Source organism: Panthera tigris, chromosome C1 (assembly GCF_018350195.1).
Source record: "Panthera tigris isolate Pti1 chromosome C1, P.tigris_Pti1_mat1.1, whole genome shotgun sequence".
NCBI classification, from domain to species: Eukaryota; Metazoa; Chordata; class Mammalia; order Carnivora; family Felidae; genus Panthera; species Panthera tigris.
In genome coordinates, this window is record NC_056667.1 from 25,289,241 (window position 1) to 25,311,254 (window position 22,014).

General features: G+C 41.2%; 1 protein-coding gene across 1 annotated transcript in view; it reads right to left on the reverse strand.

The window, feature by feature from the left end:
* Positions 1 to 22,014, reverse strand: part of CSMD2 (CUB and Sushi multiple domains 2) — a 538,353-nt gene that overhangs the window by 25,655 nt on the left and 490,684 nt on the right. The window contains 5 exon segments of the mRNA XM_042993830.1: positions 1,026 to 1,199; positions 1,634 to 1,813; positions 3,021 to 3,197; positions 6,680 to 6,862; positions 11,318 to 11,491. Of these exon segments, the coding sequence (XP_042849764.1) occupies positions 1,026 to 1,199; positions 1,634 to 1,813; positions 3,021 to 3,197; positions 6,680 to 6,862; positions 11,318 to 11,491 (888 nt within the window).

The window sequence follows — 22,014 nt, forward strand, 5'->3', positions numbered from 1 at the left end:
GTGTGGAAGCACAGCCAAGAACTTAACCCTGGTTATCTTTGGGAAGTGAGAGTTCAGATGACTATTACATTCTTTTTTGTATTTTCAGATACGGTACATTTTTTTTTATGATGACCATAATTCATTGTTCAAAAGCAATTTGGCTATTTCTTAGGAAGAAAAGCAAGGTTTCTGAGTCTACACGCAACCCTGAACTTGTTACCTTCCTAATGTTTTTCTGAAGGTGTGCAAAAGCCTGAGGGGTTAACCGTGCATTAAATGCTGCCTTTCTTGCATCCACTTTTTGAGCTGCTGGTTCTAGTTCCTGCTGAAATTTCCCAAATGGAAGCCAATTTTCAGAGGCACCCAAACAATGTCATGGGTATGTTGGTAGTTTTCTACAGAATTAGATAAATGCCAAGTAGAAAGAAAAAAATAGGTCCTAGTGTTTGTCTAAAGCCTGGGCACCGACAAAACCTTCTAGGGCCCAATTATGTGCTATGACAAGAATAAGGGAATAAAAATAAATGGGATAAATATAATGGATATATATTTATTCATTATATATAATGAATATATATAATGGATAAAAATAAAAATAAAATGGGATGGAATCGGGCTCCTGGGGACAAAATTAGGCCAGGTGGATAAGAAATAAACTCTTTCACCAAAAAGTCATGAATGCTCCAGGAATCTTTTCTGCACAGGCTATTTTCCATAAAGACACGTACATTTCCAGCATGGGTCCCTTCCAGATCTTTGGGAACTATCCTATCCAGTGAACAACCTTTCATGTTAAGAAACACTTCCCTTATCTCCAGCTTCATTTCCTTCCAATGTCACTCCACAGTGTCCACAGCCAGAGCTCAGTTAGGATATTCTCCTTATTTTCCTTTAAATCCCCTCTAATAGCGTCTCTGACAAAGCTCGCCCCTGATTTTGGGGAGGGCAGTACCTATTCTAGGCCTTCCAGTAGCAAAGCTCTGAGGCGGGAACAGGCAGGAGCCAGCAGATAAGATGCACAAAGGCCCTGGTGAGCAACTTACGGAAACACTGAGGCAACTCTCCAGTCCAGGATCCATTCCCTTCACAGGTGAGCACCGCAGGCAGGGACAGCTGGTACCCCTCCAGGCAGGCATACGTCACGCTTGAGCCCCACATGAAGTCAGACCCCACCACTTTCCCATTGGGGATGAGCTGAGGCGGTTTGCATATGATAGCTGGGGGAGGGGAAGACCAAAGCATGCTGAGTGCTGGTGCCATCCTAGGAAACCAGGCCCCACTCACCCAGCTCCGATGTCACCGGCTACCCTGAACCCTCTGGGACTCTGGGTTAAGCAGGGAGAATCAGGAATGCCCCCTCTTACTTTGGGAGCCAGGATCCTTTTGCATTTTACAATGCCCTCAGGTGTGACAACCCACTCCTCTCTTTGCACCGCCCTCCCTTTGATGTTCAAAGCCCAGGCCTTACCTTGGTACCTCTGACTCTCTCCTTGCAGATGTTCAGGGACCAGTCCTCACCTCACACCCCCCATGATAGGATGTTATTAGGGCTCTGACTTGTCACCTCCCTCCCTTCTACATGTTCAAGGCCCATGTCTCACTTTTGTATCTTCTTTGGCCCTCTGTCCACATGTGCAGCCCTCAGACACACCTTTGCAGACTGGCTTGGTACCATTCCATGTCCGGTCCTTGGTGCAGCTCAGCACAGACACCCTATGTGACTCCATCATGTAGCCAGGGACGCACTGATACGTCACAGTTTTGTTGTACCTGAAGTCATTGCCCAGCCGGAGGCCATTGGCTGGAATCCCAGGGTCACCACAGTTTATGACTGGGATAAGGGAAATAAAGCATTGTGCACTTTCAGTACAGACCCCGTTTCTCCCCAGCATTCCAGTACCATCCCTGGTGTTCCCTGCACATGTCCAGGAGGGAAGAGGGTCAGATCAGGGATGCCCTGTCTTCTCACAGACTCCTGGTTCAGTACTGCCCGTTCTAAAGTCACTTTGATCAAGTCTGCGAAGGCCCTCCTGCATCCCCACTGTCTTCACCCACACCATTCTTATGCATCCCAGCAACCTGGGCTATGAAGACCATCCTTATTTAAAGCCCACCCCTTCTAAGAGGAAGTACCCAGAGGCCTTAGCTCCTAAATGAGGCTGGCACCCAGAGAGGGAAGTTTTCAGGTCGATAAGCCTAACTGTGTTATTGGGCCTCACAGGACAATTTGTCTGCTGAGGGGTGCATGTCATTACTTGTTGTTCTGCTTAGGAGGCCCCTGTAGGGCCAGCGGCTTAGAAGCAGGGCCTTGTGACCTTGCAATGGCTGTATCTTTGTTACAGCATCAAGTGAGGGTGGGGTTTGGTGAGCTCTGGCCTCCCAACAGAAGTGAACTTGACGTGGGGATTTAGTCAGAGCTTGAAGTCATAAGCTAGGGCTTGGAAAGGGGCCGTGTTTTCAGATTCCTTTATCTCATCCCTTCCCTCCATCTGGGTCCCACAGTGAGAGTGACATCCTTCCCAAGGAGAAAGGTCTGGGCCTGCCCCTGAGGGGAGCAGGAAAGGGGAGCAGTGGAGCTATCCCAGGCTTGGTAGCCAGGCTGGGGGTGGGTGGGGAATGGGTCCAAGGCTGAGAGGAACCCACAAAGATGGCAGACGGTGGCAGCTTTAAAGTGGGAAGAGAATCAGGCTGAGCCTGGGGAGTTTGTTTTAAAAGAGAACAAGAATGGCCAAGGAACAGGCTAGAGCCTGAGAAATAGCAAACGTATATATTCTTAACCTCCTCGAGCCTTGGTCACGTCATATGTAAGTGGGGCTCACAGTAGCTACTGGTCAAATGGCACAATGTATATAAAACAAACCCCTTAGCTCAGTGGTGGTCACACAGTCTGTGCTGAATAATTAGACACTATCATTCAGAGGTGGGTCCCCTAATGTGGCCAGCCTCCCAATCTCCCACACACAGCCTTCTTTGGCATGGAGGAGACCAACTGCCTTGGCTACCACTTGCCATGGAGACCAGAGGGCCTGGGATCTTACCTATGCACTCTGGGTCACTGCCTGTCCAGGTGCCATTGACCGAGCAGTGTCGGCTGAGCAGGCCCGTGGCGTAGTAGCCTTCCCGGCATTCATAGACGATGGAGCTGGAGAAGCCCAGGCCATCACTGAACATGACTCTGGCATTGCTTGGAGTACCAGGGTTCCCACAAGAGATCACTAGGAAGCCAGAGGAGCACATTATTCACCAGAACAAGGACAGGTGTCACCCGGGGGACTGAGAACGGCCCAGAGTGCAAACCACGTGCCCTATAAGGACCCTGTGATTGAAATGTCTCTCATGCTGCTTTCAAGGTGAGATCTGAATGAATTTTTTTTAATTTCTAAAAAGTAAAGACTATATCTGTTTTATCATCCCACCTAAAATTTTAAATAATTCCTTAATATTACCAAATATCCAATCAGAGCTTAGTTTCCTTAATTTCCTCAATTGTTGCCCCCCCCCCCCTTTTTTTACAGTTGATTTCTTTGAATCATGATTCAAATATGACATCTGATGGACATGTCTCTAAGACTCTTTGAATTCAGAGACTCCTGTTCCCTCTCCTATAATTTATCTGTACAGAAACCAGGGCATTTCTCCAGTGGAGTTTCCTACTTTCCAGATGTTGCTAACTCCACCAGTGAGGTATCGTTTGACTTATTGCTCTGTCCCCTGCAGTTCCTGTAGTCAAGTTCTGCTTCCTGGCAAGGGTACTTCATAGGTGGTTCTGTCTTTCCTACTGCATTGCACCAGGGGGCACAGCATGTTTGCTTGTTTCCTGGTTCATGATGGCGAGGCTGATCATTGGGTTCAGGCTTGTCCACCCAGTCTGGCATTACAAAGTTGCCATTGGGTTTCACTTACTGACTTAAGCAGTAATTGCTGACTGTTGATTTATTATTTCATTAGGGGACAGAAAATGGTGATACTAGCTCTATCACTCTTTCTGCATTAGCTAGAGTTCTTTAATCAAGAACTTGCCTATCATCAAATATTTGCTTATGTTATATATTCTGCCCTAGTCCTAGAATCAGCCATTTGTCTAGAGAGCTCTGGTTCCTCTTAACAGAGAATGGATTCAAAAACCATAATCTGAAAGTTAAGGGTACTCATTGCTACTGAGATCATTGTGGATACTAGACTTTTAGAATGGGTACAGCTGGGACAATACACTTGTAAATTGAAAATTCATTATGAGTTTACGCTGATATTACTAATCCAAATTTAGGATTAAGAGTTTTTCCCTAACTTCTTTATTTTTATATTATATCTCTTTAATGCTGAAAATCTTGGCAAATTTTAATTTGTTTTCAAGTAGTTTCAGAATATTAATATCAATATTATTACTAACGATCTGATTGCTAGAAACAATTTAAGATTTCATTGCCATTCTCCATCCTTAGGATATATATGCCATAGTCAAATGCCAATTTTTCCAGTCAGTTAAAATGATTCTCTGGGTTATTACATCACCAACTTAATATGTAGTTAGGTTAATTTGTTTTCATCTTGATTTTGATATTTAGAGATTGCTGTTTTCTAGGTTTTGCTTTAATTTTACTTTACTAAGTACATACAACATTCATGTGGTCTGAAAGTCAAATCTACAGATGATTCCTTTTTAATGAGCACAGCAGATAGGCCTTAACACCCATGGGTTCACCAAGTATTTGTGCTTCCAAGGTGCTGGGAACACAGTAGTAGTCATATCCCCTGCCCTTGAGGAGCTCAGTCCATCTTAAGAACCTACCTACAGACAGTTGAATTAAAATATGATGAAATAAGTGTTATATTTGAAGGAAAAAAACACACTAAGAAGGGAGGAGATAATTGGGGCTGGAGATAGGAATCTGAGTAGTACCTTGAAAGGTAAGTGGGAGCTTATTAAGGAAAGTCATGAAGAATCATATACATATCATACACACACACACACTTATTCCAAAGGCATTTACTTCCAGGTCCAGACTCTCAGCCACCCGCTTTCTGTTCCCTGAACACTCCTGACATGGTGCATGAGTCCATGCTAGGATCTGAGTGGCATGAAAGGAGACCTGGGTCACAGTGGATATTTAACAATGCACAAATTCTCCCCCTGTTGATACACTTTACAAACCTCTTACTATGCCTGCAAACTCCTATGGAAACTAACTTTGCAAAAGCACCCTCAAAGGCAGGATTTCCAGGGATGCCTGGGTGGCTCAGCTGGTTAAGCGTCTGACTCTTGGTCTTGGCTCAGGTCCTGATCTCATGGTTTGTGAGTTTGAGCCCCACATTGGGCTCTGTGCTGACAGTGTGGAGCCTGCTTGAGATTCTGTCTTTGTCCCTCTTTCTCTTTCTGCCCCTCCTGTGTTCTCTCTCTCTCTCTCTCTCTCAAAATAAATAAATAAATTAAAAAAAAATAAAAAAAGGACTTCAGGCAGACAAGTGGGAGAGGGCACTAGCTCCATCTGTATCCTTTGCTGGGAAGGGGTCCCCTGATCAGGGGCCAGAATGTCTTCCCTGGCTCTATAAAACTACTCCACAACCTCAATGTCAAGAGCCATTCTCTGACCAGCTCATGCCTTCTGGGATTCATTCTCTGGAGATATTTTGGTTCTAATGGGACCTATCATCCACTGATCCTACCACTTTTTCACTGCCCCTTCTTCCACTCATAATCCTGCTCCCTTCTTATCCAGCACAGGAGCCAAGATCCATGATAATCCCCACCTTGCATATACCCGCACCTCTCCGGCCCCTTGCTGCCAGCATCTTAGCTGCCTGATAAAACCCCGACTGTATACCTAACACTTCACCTACCCTGTGCCTGCACCTATGGAGCAAAATGTGGCTGAACAAAAACACAGGCCAATGCTGACTACTCTCACTTTAAGTCAATGGCCTCTTTCCTTAAGTGAGCCCTTGGTGCTGCCTGGCAATGATCTATGTCCCTATTCTATTCCCTGCCCCCTCCTTGCTAGGTGACTATTTCATATGGTCTCCTTCCTCTTCCAGCACTTTGTCATATACCCTTACACTCAACTTCCCAACTAGGAGAGTGCTATGCAGGCTGTATTTTAAAGAGAGACAGAGAGAGATCCAGGGAGCAGCTACAAAAAGTCAGACTCTGGGGAGAGAGGTTTTAAAATAAAGCTATTTTCAGAAATTTAGGAGTGTGTGGAGAAATATATTTCCCCCACTGGACCCACCCCAGGGAACATCAGGAGGGGCTTCTATTACCTTTAAAGGGTCTTTCAAAAATTAGATTTGTATTTCTTTTGGCACTTTGGGTGCTCATTAAACAATCTCTTCCCTTAAACTAAACTCCAAGAGGGCGAGGTGTGTCTGTCTTGGCACTGTCGTGTCCCAAGCACCTACTACAGTATTTGGCACGTGATTGTTGAAGGTAAATGGGAAATAAATGAATAAACAGGCTAAACTTAGTTCCTTCTGGTTTCTTCCCTCCTTAGGTGAGCTCAGGGAATCTTTTCATCTTTGGATCACTAATGGGCAGGACTGAGAACTACCTATTGATGACCATTATCCTCCAGGCCAAGGGTTCAAATGGGGCCATGTATTTTGTCTGTGAGTGTGAGGGCAGGTGCTTGGGAACAGGAAGACGGGGGAGGAGCAGCCAGGGTTGGGCAAAGGGGAAAAGCAGAATGGTCACATACATTACCTCCACACTCAGGCTGTGTGCCGCTCCATGAGCCGTTGGCTTGACAGGTCCGCTCCGACGACCCCCGGAGGGCATGGCCAGCTTCACAGCTGAAGCGCATCAGACTGCCTGGGGCAAAGCTATCCCCCAAACGGATGCCGTGTGCTGGAATCCCTGGGTCACCACAGATTCCCATGCTGGTTCCTGTGGACCAGAACCAAACAAAGCCCATTGTTTCAGCATTGAAGAGGTGGCAGTGGGGAACTGGGAGAGAAAGATATTGGACCCCAGGAATAAGGAGGGTGAAGATGGACAGTGTGCCTTGCCCCAGTTACTTGGACCTTACTTACTACCTTACTACCTATCTTACTATGTGGAAGTCAGACACTACAAAGGTCTGAGGTCATGGGTGAGTCCCTGGGGACCACACAGCAAGGGAAGAAAGTAGATGGAAGGCTCTGTGGTGGAGATCAGGTCTTTGACCTCTGGCCCATGCCCGTGTGGAATGTCAGTGGTCCAAGCTGGCCGCATCTCCTTCTTCCATTTACCTCTTTTCTGTAATATCTGCAGATTCTGTGCCCTCTCTGTTTCCAGTTCCAGCATCTTAGCTCAGATGCCCAGTGTCCTTTTGCCCAAACTACTGTGAGAACCTCCCAACTAATGTCCTTATCTCCTAAACTCTCCCTGTAACCCATCTTCCACTTTATCCTCAAACCAAGACAATGAACAACCACCAAACACCTGATCTTTTTTTCTTTTTTCCTGCTGAAATATCTCCACTGGCTTCCTGTTGCCCTCAGGTTAAAGTCTAAACTCCTTAGTGTAGGTTTGTCTTCTCAACAGCCTGGCTTGAATCTGGATCCTGGGAGGATTCCCTATTCACAAATTATGCAACACTGGTGAATTCTAGTTGAAATGTTTTAGACCATCTCATTCCATTCCTTCTTTGCTCCTTGCCTCCTGCTACATTTCTGCATTTATCTGGGTCCTGATATTGTACAGATCCACCCAAGAGAGTGCTAAGGATCCAAGAGGTGGAGGATGGTACAGAACAAGAGACAAAGCCACAAGATCTAGGCTTGTGGGAGCCAGGACCCCTCATAATATGAAGATGTATAGGAGACATCATTAGATCAGACTAGGCCATGGTAAGTGTGAGGAAGGAAGAGGAAAATTAAGGAAAAATAAAAAGTTTTATGAGAAGATGATGTGGAATGTATCTCCTCATGAACCCACATGTGTGGGCATCAAATGGTAATGTCTAAATGAGCATTTAGTTTCTTGAAGTAAATAAATATTTAAGTCATGTATACCCCACTATTTACTATTTATGTCTTTTCTCAATCTTGGAATTATTTCCTTTTCTAGTTTAGTTTCAGACTTTGAGAATACTACACAATCCCATGTTGCTCTCTACCAAAAAAGGGAGATTCATTCAACCTTCAACTCAAACATTTGGAAAAAGAAGGCCCACCACATTTGGCTAGATTTTCTTCTCTTTTGAATTTTTCCAGGGTGTAGCTCATGCAACAGGCAGTACTGGGCCCTCTTGAAAGCAGTTCTGATGGTGAGTACACTAATTCTCACACCGGCCAGCTGAACTCAGCTGGAGCTGCACTGCTGAACAATAGGCCTGAGAATGGAACTCTCCAGTCCTAGGAGCTGATTCTTTTTCTTTTCTTTTTTTTTTTTTTTTTTTTTTTTTTGGAGAGAGAGCACATGCATGTGAATGGGAGAGGGCCAGAGGGAGAGGGAAAGAGAGAATCTATCTTAAGCAGACTCCATGCCCAGCATGGAACCCAATGTGGGGCTTGATCTAATGACCATGAGATCATAACCCGAGGCAAAATCAAGAGTCGGACACTTAACCAACTGAGGCACCCAGGCATCCCAAAAGCATTCACTCTTTTTTTTTTTTTTTCTTTAATGTAGGCCCCACACCCAGTTTGGAGCCCAAAATGGATCTTGAACTTACAACTCTGAGATCAAGACCTGATCTGAGATCAAGAATTGGATGCTTAACCAACTGAGCCACCCAGGTGCCCCCCAGGAGCCTATTCTGACAGAATGGTCCTCACTGTGGTGTTTAGGGCTCTGTTTCAGTGATAGAAAGGAATCTAGGATAGACTATTGTACCATGAGGGCAGATGGTAACTGTTGGCCCTCTACGAGGTATATCAGGAAGATGATGACATTGCAGAGGTGGGCAATGGACAACCTGATGTATTTCTCAAATGCTAGAAATCTCTGCATGTCCTGACGGCCCAGGGACTTATAACCTATTATGCATCACCTGGGTGTATGGTCACACAGAATGAGGCTCAGAAGTTTGACCCTGAACTTCTGAATGCATATTTCTTAGGACTGGCAGGAGATGCTATTGCTAAAGATGATATCTATAAATTTCAGGAAGGGAGGAATTATATTATACTCACCAATGTATATCTAACATTGCTTCCTAATCACTTACTCTTCTCATCTCTCATTTTCTTATCTAAAGCATTTAAGATTTATTCATTCCTCAGCTTTAGCACTACTATAATCTCTTCTAATCCTGTCCTCAGAGATCTCCAGCAAAACTCTGCCCATGATTCTCATCTCCAAAGTGTTTGTCATCCTTGATGGATACACAGGAGAAGTGACTGTGAACTATTCTTCAGAATATTCAGGTCAGGGATCAAACAACTGAATGCAACACATCCCCTAAAGAGGGGGGTGGTCCATGCCCTCTAATGGTTCCTTTCTTGCTTCTTACTTTTTCATGTTCCCAGGGAGTCAGCTTGTTTCTAGTCTCCCTTGACCTTTGAAGTGGCCAAGGAAGAGCCCTTTCTTTCATATGTAGGACTAATGCTTAGGAAGTCACAAAATTTTGGTTTGGAGGTTTTCTAGACAAGAACTGTCTCACTACTGTTTCAAGTAGGTCATTTTCCAGAATCTGCTAACACAACTCCAGAGAAGGGAAATTACATTGAGGAGAAAAGATTCTGGATTCCATGCCTTGGGCCAGGAGAATGGTTGTATGTTTGGGTTACCCCTGCTAACAGACAGTAGAGGCTCAAGGCTTTCTTTCTGGCTTCTTTCTCCTGTACTCTGTACTTCCCTTTCCCATGGAGAAAAAATATTCCCAAGATAGATAAAATTGGCTTTAAGAACACCATTGGCCCAATATCCTAGAGAAGTGTCTAGAGGGAGGAACTTTATGCAAAGGACGATTCATAGAAGGGACTGGTACAAATGCATGCTTGGGCAGGCATATGGATGGGAAATGCCTGTCTTTCCTCTTTGGAATTCCTTTTCCTCCTGGAACTTGCTCTATGGATAACTCAGGAGGATTCAATTTACATGACTGTCTTTTCCATGCTATCTTCCCCAAGTCACTTCCACCAGAAGTACAAACAGAATGGGTTAACAGGCTTTCCACTAGTCTGGGCTAAAGGAGTCTCTGTGGCTGATACATAGTCCTGCCCAGTTCATGAAGTGGATGATTAATGAGATTAATAAAAGTGAGGGGCCAAAGTCCTGGGTGGTAATATAAGTGATAGGTCTGAGATTGTCCTGGGCAGCCAGCAGCCCTTTGAAACAGTGGTCAGTATTCAGGAAGTTCTTCTTTCTGGGAAGACCTAACCAATATCTGGTTCAATATTCTGGCAGTGCCCTAAATTTTGGGAGACAGGATCATCTAGGAGCTCAAAATGCAAGAATAGCTACATGTCCTGTGGATGAGGTCCCAAATCAAGGAGAAGGCATCAACAACAGAAGGTTGGGATTCTTACCACTAGAGGGGGTCTGGCATGGGAAGGGATAGGGGCTTCAATGGGGGCTTCCTAGGGGAACAAAAATCTATATGAGGAACTACCTTCTTGGGGGTGACATTCTTTATGAGATCCCTTTGAGGGCCAGGAAGGCTCATCTGAAAGAAGACCAAGATCAGGGGTGCTATTTTTTTGCTTGGTAATTTCTGTCATTGGTGAGACAATTCAATTTCAAATATTTTGTTCTGGTAAGACATTACAGATAAACTTCTGGTTTGGATAATATGGACATAAGAGCTATGGCAGTTTCTTACATTTGCTTTTCAGAAAACATGTCAGTGTCCCCATAGAGATTAATAGTAAAACAAATTTATTAATAGAAAAAGTCTGAGATTGGTGTGTGAGGGCAGTAGTGGAGACCTGTACCCCACTAGGCAGCCTTGACATAAGACATGTTGGAGAGGCAGTGGTAAGAAAGTAAGGGAAGCAGGCTGGGGCTTTGGAGTCCCAAACAGGGAAAGAAAGAACACAGGAGTGGGTTTGGACCTGGGCCCAGCAACAGGGAGGCTTGAACTCTTCCCAGAAACCTATGGAAACAAATGTCTGGACAGGACTCTGGGCACAGGGGGACCTCACAAGCTTGCATCCTCCCTAGTTTTGTAATCTCTTGGCTGTATGGGTTTGGCCAGAGTAGACCAAGGGGATGAAGCTGGGCTTAGACCACCAAAGGCTGAAGTCTGGTTGGGACCTCTCATAGCTGTGCTCTCTGCCTATGAAGGTTAAGATGGGGGTCCAAAAGGTTGGCTTCTCTCCTGTCCATCTGTCACACTCACACCTTGGGAACTCATCCATCTCCCACCAGCCAAGTGTTCCATGGGACCCTCCTCCCTCATGCCAGGCTCCTTACCTGAGCAGTGGGGGAGGGAGCCAGTCCAGTGTCCATCCAGCCCACACATACGGGTGGCATTTCCGAGCAGAGTCCTCTTGCCGGTGCAACTGTAACGCACGACTGCTCCGACAGTATAGCTGTCCCCGGACATCTGGGCATGGGGTGGGGAGCCCGGATGGCCGCAGGACACCACTGTGGGGAAGAGCAAATATGTCAGCAACTCTGCACAGGGATGGATCATCATCATAGGAAACATGTTAGGCTTTCTGTAGCGACAGGCAGAGAAGAAGAGAAACCTTGGGTATCTATTGAAGTTTGCTTCCTGCTGGCACACCTACCTGGCATCAGCAGACAATGCCTACTCAATTTGCCATACATTTTCCATATCTGTGAAATGAAGAGTAATACTGTTTTTTTTTTATGAATTCAATAAGATAATAGGTGGGAGACTGCTCAGCATGTAGCAGGTATGCAATAATATATTTCCTTTCTTCTTTGCCTCTTGTGCTCACCACTCTCTATTTCCTCACTGCCGTAGGACATACCCAAGGTGTCTCTGGCAGCAGGGTGGCACACATAGTAAACATAAGACAGAATAGATGATCTGTCACCCTACGACTGTCTGCATTGGCTATAGTTTCCAGAATAAGGGCCAGTTCTAGTCCTTTTCCAACTGCATCTTACAGATGCCCACATCAATTGTCTCCAATTTGTCCCCTTCGGTCTGCAAGCTCCCTCTCCTGAGACACCAAATTGTAACTGAACACCAGTGATAAGATTAGAATACCAGATTATCTGAAGAAAATGAAAACACTAGCCTGAAAAGATACATGCACCCCATGTTCACTGCAGCATTATTTACAGTAGCCAAAATATGGAAGCAACCTGTCTACTGACAAATGAATGGATAAAGAAGATGTTGTGTATAAATACAACAGAACATTATATAGCCATAAAAAGAATGAAACTTGTCATTTGTGGCAACATGAATGGACTGCAAGGGCATTATACCAAGTGAAATAAGTCAGCCAGGGAAAAATAATTACCATATGATCTCACTTATATGTGGAATCAAAAAAACCCCCCAAACAATGAGCTTTTAGATACAGAGGATAGATTGGTGGTTGCCAGAGGCAGCGGGTAGGAGGCGGGCCAAATGGGTGAAGGAGGTCAAAAGGTACAAACTTCCAGTTGTAACATAAATAAGTCATGGGATGTAATGTTCAGCATAGTGACTATGGTTAATAATACTGTATTGCATATTTGAAAGTTGCTAAGGAACTGGACCTTAAAAGTTCTCACAAGAAACAAAATTCTATAGCTATGTATGGTGAGGGATGTTTATTAGACCAATTGTGGTGATCACTTCACAAATGTATACAAGTATCAAATCATTATGTTGTATACCCAAAACTAATATTATGTTGTATGTCAATTATACGTCAATTAAAAAAGAAAGATTAGAATACCAGAATTGAGATGTACAGGACAGGGCAGGGCAATGCTGTCAATGTCACTGGGTTTGCTTCCCATTGTTCTTGCCATAAGTTGATACCAGGTTCTTTCATTTACTCAACACATATTTATTGAGTGCCTATTATGCGTTAGGCTCTATTTTATGTGTTTGGGAGAAGAATTTCTATGCTCTCATGGAAATTATATTCTAGTGGAAAAAAGAGACTACAAATAATTAAATATGTAATTCTAGGAGTGTTATGAAGAGAAACAAAGCTCCATCAGGAAAAAGATATTCAGGGGTAGACTGAGTGCTATTTTTGAGTAAGGTGATCAAGGAAGATCTCTCTGAGAAAGTGTCATTTGAACAGTGATTTGAATGATCTAAAGAGGTCTGTCATGCAAGATATGTGGGAAGAGTATTCTGAGGGAAGGAACATTAGGGGTAAAGGCCCAGCGGCACAATGAGCTTAGTGTTTTTGAGGAACAGCAAGAAAGCCAGAGATGCAGAATGAACTGAGCAAAGAAAGAATGGAGGACATGTTTGGAGAGGTTGCTAGGAACCAGATCATCGCATAGAATTCAGATTTTATTATAAGCATGACGGGACACCACTGGAGTGATGTGATTTTACTTATACTTTAACAAGATCATTCCAGCTATAATGTAGGAAACATTCCAGTGTGTGGCAAGAAAGAGGGAGCTGCTGCAGTAGTTCAAGAAGAGATGACAATGACTCGGATGGACTAAACTTTGTGGTAGGGTAGGAGATCCTTGTAGTCATTGCTTGTACCCAAAAAGGGCATAGGTCACAGCATATATGATGAACCAGACAGGTGACCAAAGGATAAAATGTGAGTTGGGCCAGTGACGTCCCTGATGATGGAATTTTGGCCATACACAGGGATGGCATGAATAGGTCATGGGTATCTTTATTTCTCGCTGTGGTCTTGGTGTGTTTCAAGTCCTATTCTAAGTGCCTATGATCTATTTATCTATCTATCTATCTAGTGTTTACTTTTGAGAGAGAGAGAGAGAGAGAGAGAGAGAGAGAGAGAGAGAGAGAGAGAGAATGAGCAGGGGATGGGCAAAGAGAGAGGGAGACACAGAATCCAAAGCAGGCTCCAGGCTCTGAGCGATCAGCATAGAGCCCAACATGGGGTTTGAACCCAGAAACTGTGGGATCATGACCTGAGCTGAGGTTGGATGCTTAACTGACTGAGTCACCCAGGTGTCCCAGTCTATAGATTATCTGCAGAGACTACTGCTTAAAATTCCTTCCATCAGGCATGGAGTCCATTTCCCCTCCCCTTGAATCTAGGCTGGCCTGTGACTTGCTTTGGCCACTGGAATGTGGTAGAAATGATATTGTGGATTAGGAGGACTGGCAGCTTCTGCCTTCATTTTCTTGGAATACAGCTGCCATGATGTAAGGAAGTCTGGCTTACACTACTGAATGATAAAAAATTACATGGAGACAGGGGCCATATGGAGAACAACCACAATGCCCCAGGTGACAGCTGGGACCATGTTTCCTGACAAGTTTCCATCTTGGATCTTTAGGTCTAGTTGAGCCTCAGTAGCTAGATGTGCTGTCTCCAGTAAACTCTGCTTGAATTGCCAACCAGAAGTGATACAATGGTTGTTGCATTAAGCTGCTACACTTTGGGGTGATTTGTTACACAATATATAATTGTGGATTATATATTAAATTATAATTAAATGGATATGACTTTGGAAGTCTTGAGGGTAGTGGCTGTATATTGCATGTGGGAAGAATACGAATCGTGGTGGCCAAAGGCTGGCTGTGGCACACTGTCTGCAAAGATGGCCACCAACAATTTTTTTCCTTCCGTGTGCATGCATCCTACTCCTCCCACTTATACCTATTATTTCCTCTGCCCTTGAATCAAAATCTTATAGCTTCCTCTTTTGCTCTAAAAACTCAGCCTCCAAGCAAAGAAGACTAAACCATCCTGCTAGAGAGAGTAGCCACATGGACAGAGGCCACAGGGAGGAGAAGAGTCGGCACAAAGCCCCAAAGATGTAGGTGAGGCCATCTTGGACTCTCTAGTCCTAATTGAGCCAGTGGGGCACAGATGAGCCAACCCTGCTGTGATGGTTCATTTTATGTCATTGTGTGAAATTGACTGGGCCACATGATGCTCAGATATTTTGCCAAACATTATTCTGAGAGGGGGTTTGAATGAGATTAACATTTGAATAGGCACACTGAGTAAAGTAGACAGCCCTCCCCACTTGTGAGTGGGCCTCATCCAATCTATCTCTTTTTTTATGTTTCAAGTTTTTATTTAAATTCTAGTTAGTTAACATACAGTGTACTATTAGTTTCAGGAGGTAGAATTTAGTGGTTCATCACTTACATATAACACCCAGTGCTTATCACAAGTGCCCTCTTTGATACCAAGCTCTTGAAGGCCTGAATAGAACAAAAAGGCAGAGTAAGAGAGAATTCTCTTTTTCTGTCTGTCTTTGAGCTGGGACATCAGTCTTTGCCTATCTTTGGACTCAGACTTGGATTAAAATTTATACTATTGGCTCTCCTGCTTCTTGGGTTTTCAAACTCTGACTACCGTCTGCTCTCCTGGGTCTCTAGTTTGCCAAATGCAGATCTTGAGACTTCTCAGCCTCCATAATTGTGTGAAACAATAGATAAAAACATAGATCTATCTACACCCCCTTAAACCTGTATCTGTATCTGTATAATCTCCCATTGCTTACTGGTTCTATTTCTCTGCAGAACTCTGACTAATCCACCTGCTAAGCCTTGAATTCTAGACTTATATCACTGTAAGAAAATATAAACATTTGGTATTTGAAGGCACTAAGTTTTGAGATGTTTGTTACACAGCAATACATAACTGATATATCTATTTATCCTTAAGATAGCCCTATAAGGTAGGCACTATTTTAATCTCAATCTCACTGATGAGGAAAATGAGGCATGGGGAAGAAAAATAACTTACCCAAAGTCACAGACCTATTCAATGGTAGAATTAGTTCTTAAAACCAGGCAAATTGACTCCAGAGGTCACATTCTTAAGTACCATAATTAACTCTCTTCTGCAATACTATTTTTATTTTATTTTATTTTATTTTATTTTATTTTATTTTATTTTATTTTTTTTTTATTTTATTATTTTTTATCTTTTAAATATGAAATTTATTGTCAAATTGGTTTCCATACAACACCCAGTGCTCATTCCAACAGGTGCCCTCCTCAATACCCATTACCCACCCTCCCCGCCCTCCCACCCCCCATCAACCCTCAGTTTGTTCTCAGTTTTTAAGAGTCTCTTATGTTTTGGCTCCCTCCCTCTCTAACCTTTTTTCTTTTCCTTCCCCTCCCCCATGGTCTTCTGTTAAGTTTCTCAGGATCCACATAAGAGTGAAAACATATGGTATCTGTCTGTCTTTCTTTGCATGACTTATTTCACTTAGCATAACACTCTATAGTTCCATCCTTGTTGCTACAAAAGGCCATATTTCTGCAATACTATTTTAATAATATGAATGCATTCTGTCCTTCTGCAAGGAATGGAGTCTCTAGTTATAATTTAAATGATTTTATGACAGTTTATTAGAAATTTCTGGATTTCTATTAATTGTCCAATTTAAATTCTCTAATGATTTTTCAAATAAACTCATTTTAAATGGAAATAAAACATACATACATAAAAGAAAAACACAGTAAGCATAAGCATATAGGTTAGTGAATTGTCACAAAGCAAATACACCCAGGTAACCACCATTCATATCAGGAAATGGAATATCACCAGCACCTCAGAAGCTCCTTCATGCCTTCTATCTACCTCCTCCTCCCCAAAGTAAGCCACCATCTTGACTTCATACACCATTATTTAGCTTGCCTATTTTTGAATTTATAAGTGGAATTTATAAGTGGAACCATATGGTAAATATTCTTTTGTATTTGGCTTCTTTTACTAAACATTATGTCTATGATATTCATCGATGCTATGTTTAGCAGTACGTCTTTCATTATCACTGCAATATACCAGGAGTTAGCAAACTTTTTCTGTAAGAGGCCGGAGAGTAAATATCTTAGGCTTTGAGGACTACACGTAGTCTCTGTTGCATACTCTTCTTTGTTTCTTGTTTTTTTCCACATTGCTCTAAAAAAAAAAAAATTCTTATGTCTTAGCCACAGGTTGGATTTGGTCCATGAGCCAAGTTTGCTAATCCCTGCTATATACCATTTGTATTATTTGCTGTGTAACAAATTGTTCCAATAAACATTTACTATCACTCATGGTTTCTGTGGGTCAGGAATTTAGGAGTGGCTTAGCTGGATGGTTCTGGCTCAAGATTCTCCATGAGTTTGTAGATAAGATGTTGGCTGTGGCTGCAGTCATCTGAAGGCTTGACTGGCTTCCCCTGAGAGTGACTGATCCAAGAGAGCAAGTTGGAGATAGAAATGTCTTTTATGATAGAGCTTTGTGAGTCACACACCACCAGTTGACACAGACTAACCCTGGTACAGTGTAGGAGGATATTATGTAAAGGCAAGAACACCAGCAGCTGGGGGTCATTGGGACCATCTTCAAGGTTGACTGCTCTATCACAGCGTGAATATACTGCATTTTTTCATCCATTTCTTGTTGATAGACATTTGGGTTGTTTCCTATTTGAGGCTTTTATGAATAACACTGATAACATTTTTGCTCATGTTTATTGATGAACACATATACGTTGGCTATTCCTAATGATTTCTGTGATTGCAGTTGGCTGGCTGTTTTTCTGATGTTCTTATTTGGCTTTAAAATATTTCTTTGGCTAATTTGAGGACAGTGTTAAATTATTGTAATATCTAATATAATCTCTGAAACAGTATATGCAATGCCTGATATTATTTTTTTTTGTCATTGGCTTGATCTAGGCTACTTGGGTATCTGTAAAATTAGTAACCAGAATATACTCTATTGTTTTATTCCTTTCCTATGGTTTATTCTTTTAAAGGAGGAAAAAGTCAACCATAAAAATGTGACAAAAAATAAAGCACTGTCAATACCATTCAGCTGCTGTGGGTAAGGAAAATCAAGAAAGGATGTAAGATAATAAAGAGGAACAACTTATATTCACTGTATATTTGCATTCAAATCGGGGAGGTGAAGAACAAAAGAGAAGGTGAATAACAGCTGTTGTATTTCTCAGTTTGTCAAATATAAAAGCATTTAAAAATGTTTTCAATGTTCATGCCCGTGTCCAAATGGGATACACTGCAGTGGCTGTTTAGTTTCTAACTGCAAATAAGTTTATTTTTATTTTTTTCCCTAGCTGCAAGTAAGTTTAAATGTGTACATAAAAATTGGTAAGACAGATATTTAGCACTGCTAATAGTAGCAAATTTTCTTGCATTACACAGAATACATATATAACAGGGGATTGAGAAAAAAGCATAAATTGTAATTCAGCAAAGACAATAATACAAATCAGCAATTAATAGACTACGCTAGGTCCTACAGCAGAAGGACACCATGTGGGTTGAAAGTTGTATGAAAGTTGTAGTAATGGCCGGCCAGCCTCTGGCACTTCCACTGTTTTCTAAAGCACTTTATCAGGGAAGTAGCATATGCTATAGACCCGGGTCATGCATTTTCCTTGGTCCCTGCACATCCATACCAATTAAAACAGTTTGCCTTAACCTGGAAGGAACCGTTGATTTTCATTGACTGGGTTGATTAGGGGATATATAAGGTACTCCACAATTTTCCACAAGCCTATTCACAGGTAACTTGGTCTTCCAGAAGTAAAAATTTAGTTAGCCCACTAATATAATGTCATGATAATCATGCAATATCAGTGAAAATGGTTTCACTTAAAGTCACTTGGGATCTTATAGGTAGTGAAGTTTCCTTAAGTCTATAGGTAGACGGGGAAAGCCCACCAAGCCCAGTGATAGTTGATTATCCAGAACAGAATTTTAGCTCAACTTTAAATTAGTTCAACCTAAATAAAAGATAATATTAGTGTAAAATACTAACGTGGAGAGACCTGGGGAAATCTATCAGAGATCAACAATAGAATGAGAATTTCAGACACACAGAGAATCACACAAGAAGGTCTAATTTGGAGACCCAGAATTAGTGAAAGAAGAGAATGAGGGGTGACAATATAGAACTGATAGCTGAGAATTCCCCAGATGTCAAAAAATATCTAGGAAGCCTAATGAATCCTAGGAAGGATAAATAAAATATCTAAACACAGTGTAAAAAAATTCAGAATGCCAACAAGAAAGAAAGGATCTTAAAGTCAGTTAGGTAAAAAAATAATAAGGCTACCTAAAAAGTACAATGATTAGATTGAAAGCAGACTTCTGATTAATAATAAATGCCAGCAGAGTGCACTAAGGGAAATGTGTCAATGTGGACTTTGATCCAGCTAAATTATCATTTAATAACTAGGGAAAATGCAGGACACCAAAGACAGAGACAGACTTTTCAAAGGAGTGAAAGACTGATAGCTGACTTCTCTGTAGCAATAAAAGAGGTCAGAAGGTATTAGAGAAATTTCTTTAATGGGCTGAAAGAAAATAGCTACAGCTTGGATTTCTAAAACTACCGGAAATATCTTTCAAAAATGAGGGACAAATAAATGTATTATAGACAAACAAAAACTGACAGTGTTTGCCACCAGCATATCTTCATTAAGTAAGATTCTATTGAATGTTCTTCACATAGCAGGAAAATGATCCCATGAGGAAGGACAAGGTATAAGAAGAAATGAAAAGCAAAGAAAGTGGCAAATATGCGGCTAAATCTGAGTAAACAATAATTGCACAGGACAACAACAATAATACATTGTGGGTTTTAAAAAACAAGGCACAAAAAATAAAAAATAAATAAATAAAAAACAAGGCACAATTAAGATATAAGAAAACAATAATGTAAAAGCCAGAAAAACATATGGAGTTAAAGAGTCCTAATGTTCTTGTATGATATAGGAAGAAGAGAAAAATATTAACTTTAGACTTTGGTAAGTGAAGTTGTTCCTGTTATAATTTCTAACATAGCCATTAAAATGTAGAGTGTATAACTTACTTATTAGTAAAGAAGAAAAAATGGAATTATAACAGTTGTTAATCCGATAAAAAAAAGAGAAAAAAGAAACTGAGTAGGACAAACAAAAAACACAAAATAAGATGGTAGATTTAAGCCTAAATATATCAGTAATATGACATGTTTAAAGTGATAAAAAAATACTTTCAACCAAGAATTCTATAGCTAGCAAAACTATCCTTCAAACATGAAGTGGAATTAACAAATTTCTGGATGAACAAACACTGAGTATGAGAATGCATCACTAGCAAACCTAGAAAGAAATTCTAAATTATAAAGAAATTCTACAGGAAGACTGAAATGAAAGAACTGAAGTCACATGAAGAACTAAAAAATCCTAAAACAGGTAAAAGTAACTACATAGGTAAATATAAACTGCAGAATAAGTGTTTTTTTGTTTGTCTGTAATCTTTCTTCTTCTGTCTGAGAAATGGCACGAAGCAATAATTGGAAATATGTATTGATAAGCATACAATGTCTAAAGGTGTAATTTGTATAACAATAACAGCACAAAGGAGAGGGAGGTAAGGGAGTTTTGTAGGAGCAAATCTTCTGCATACAACTGAAATTAAGTTAGTGTTATTACAAACTATGTTGTTATAAGTTAAGATGTTAATTGTAATTTCCAGAGTAACCACTAAGAAAATGAGTTAAGAAACACACAGTGAATAACAAAGAAATTAAAATGTTAAATTAGAAAAGATCTATTTAATGAAAAAGAAAACAGCAATAGAACAAAGAACCAAAAAATCTCTCCAAACTCAAAAGCCAAAAAACACAAAACCATAAGATACACAGGAAACAAATAGCAAAATGGGTGATATAAAGCCTACCTTATCAATAATTACACTAAATGTTGATTAAATACATAAAAGGCAGATATTAGCAAATGAATAAAAAACATGATCCAACTACATGCTGTCTAAAAGAGACATCCTTTAGACTCAAAGATGCAAATGGACTGAGAGTAAAAGATGGGAAAAGATATACTGTACATACAGAGACTAAACAGAGGCTGGTATGGCTATCCAGACCAGCTATCTGATATTATCAGATAGGATAGACTCTGAGGCAAAAATTGTCATTAAACACAGAAAGAACACAGAAAATTTTATATTGATAAAAGGATCAATCCATCAATAAGATAAAACAATTATAAACATATACATACCTAACAGAGATCCCAAATACATGAAACAAAAAATAACAGAATTGAAAGGAGAAATAGATAAGTCAACAATAATAGTATGAGATTTCACCACCCCATAGAACAAGACAAAGATCTACAAGGAAATACGGTGACCAACATTATAAACCAACTAGACCTCACAATCATCTAGGAACACTCCCTGTAGTAACAGCAGAATAAATGCTCTTTTCAAGTGCACATGAAATGTTCTCTAGGTTAGACCATGTGTGAAGCTATAAAATAAGTCTCCATAAATTTAAAAAGATTGAAATCATACGAAGTATGTTCTCCAACCACAATGTGATGAAATTAAAGATCAAGAATGGAAGGAAATTTGAAAAATTTACAAACATATGGACATTAAAAAACCACTCCTAAATAACCAATAAGTCAAAGAAGAAATCAGAAGAATAATTAGAAAATAGTTTGAGGTGAACAAAAATGAAAACAGAACATACCAAAACTCATGAGATGTAGTGATAGCAGTGTTCAGAGAGAAATTTATAACTGCAAATGCCTACATTAAAAAGAAGAGATCTCAAACCAACAAACCAACCTTTCCCCTTAATAAATTAGAAAAAGACAAGCAAATTAAACTAAAAGCAAACAGAAGAAAGGAAATAATAAAGATAGTAGCAGAGATAAATGAAATAGAAAATAGAGGAAAAAAACCAAAACTATGAACATGAACAATCGTATGCAAACAAATCAGATAATTCAGATGAAATGGACAAATTCTTTTTTTTTTAAATTTATTTTATTTTTTTGGGAGACAAACAGAGTGTGAGCAGGGTAAGAGCAGAGAGAGAAAGAGGGAGACACAGAATCCGACGCAGGCTCCAGGCTGTGAGCTGTCAGCACAGAGCCTGACACAGGGCTCGAACCCACAGACCATGAGATCGTGACCCGAGCCAAAGTCAGATGTTTAACTGACTAAGCCACCCAGGCGCTCCAAAAATGGACAAATTCTTAAA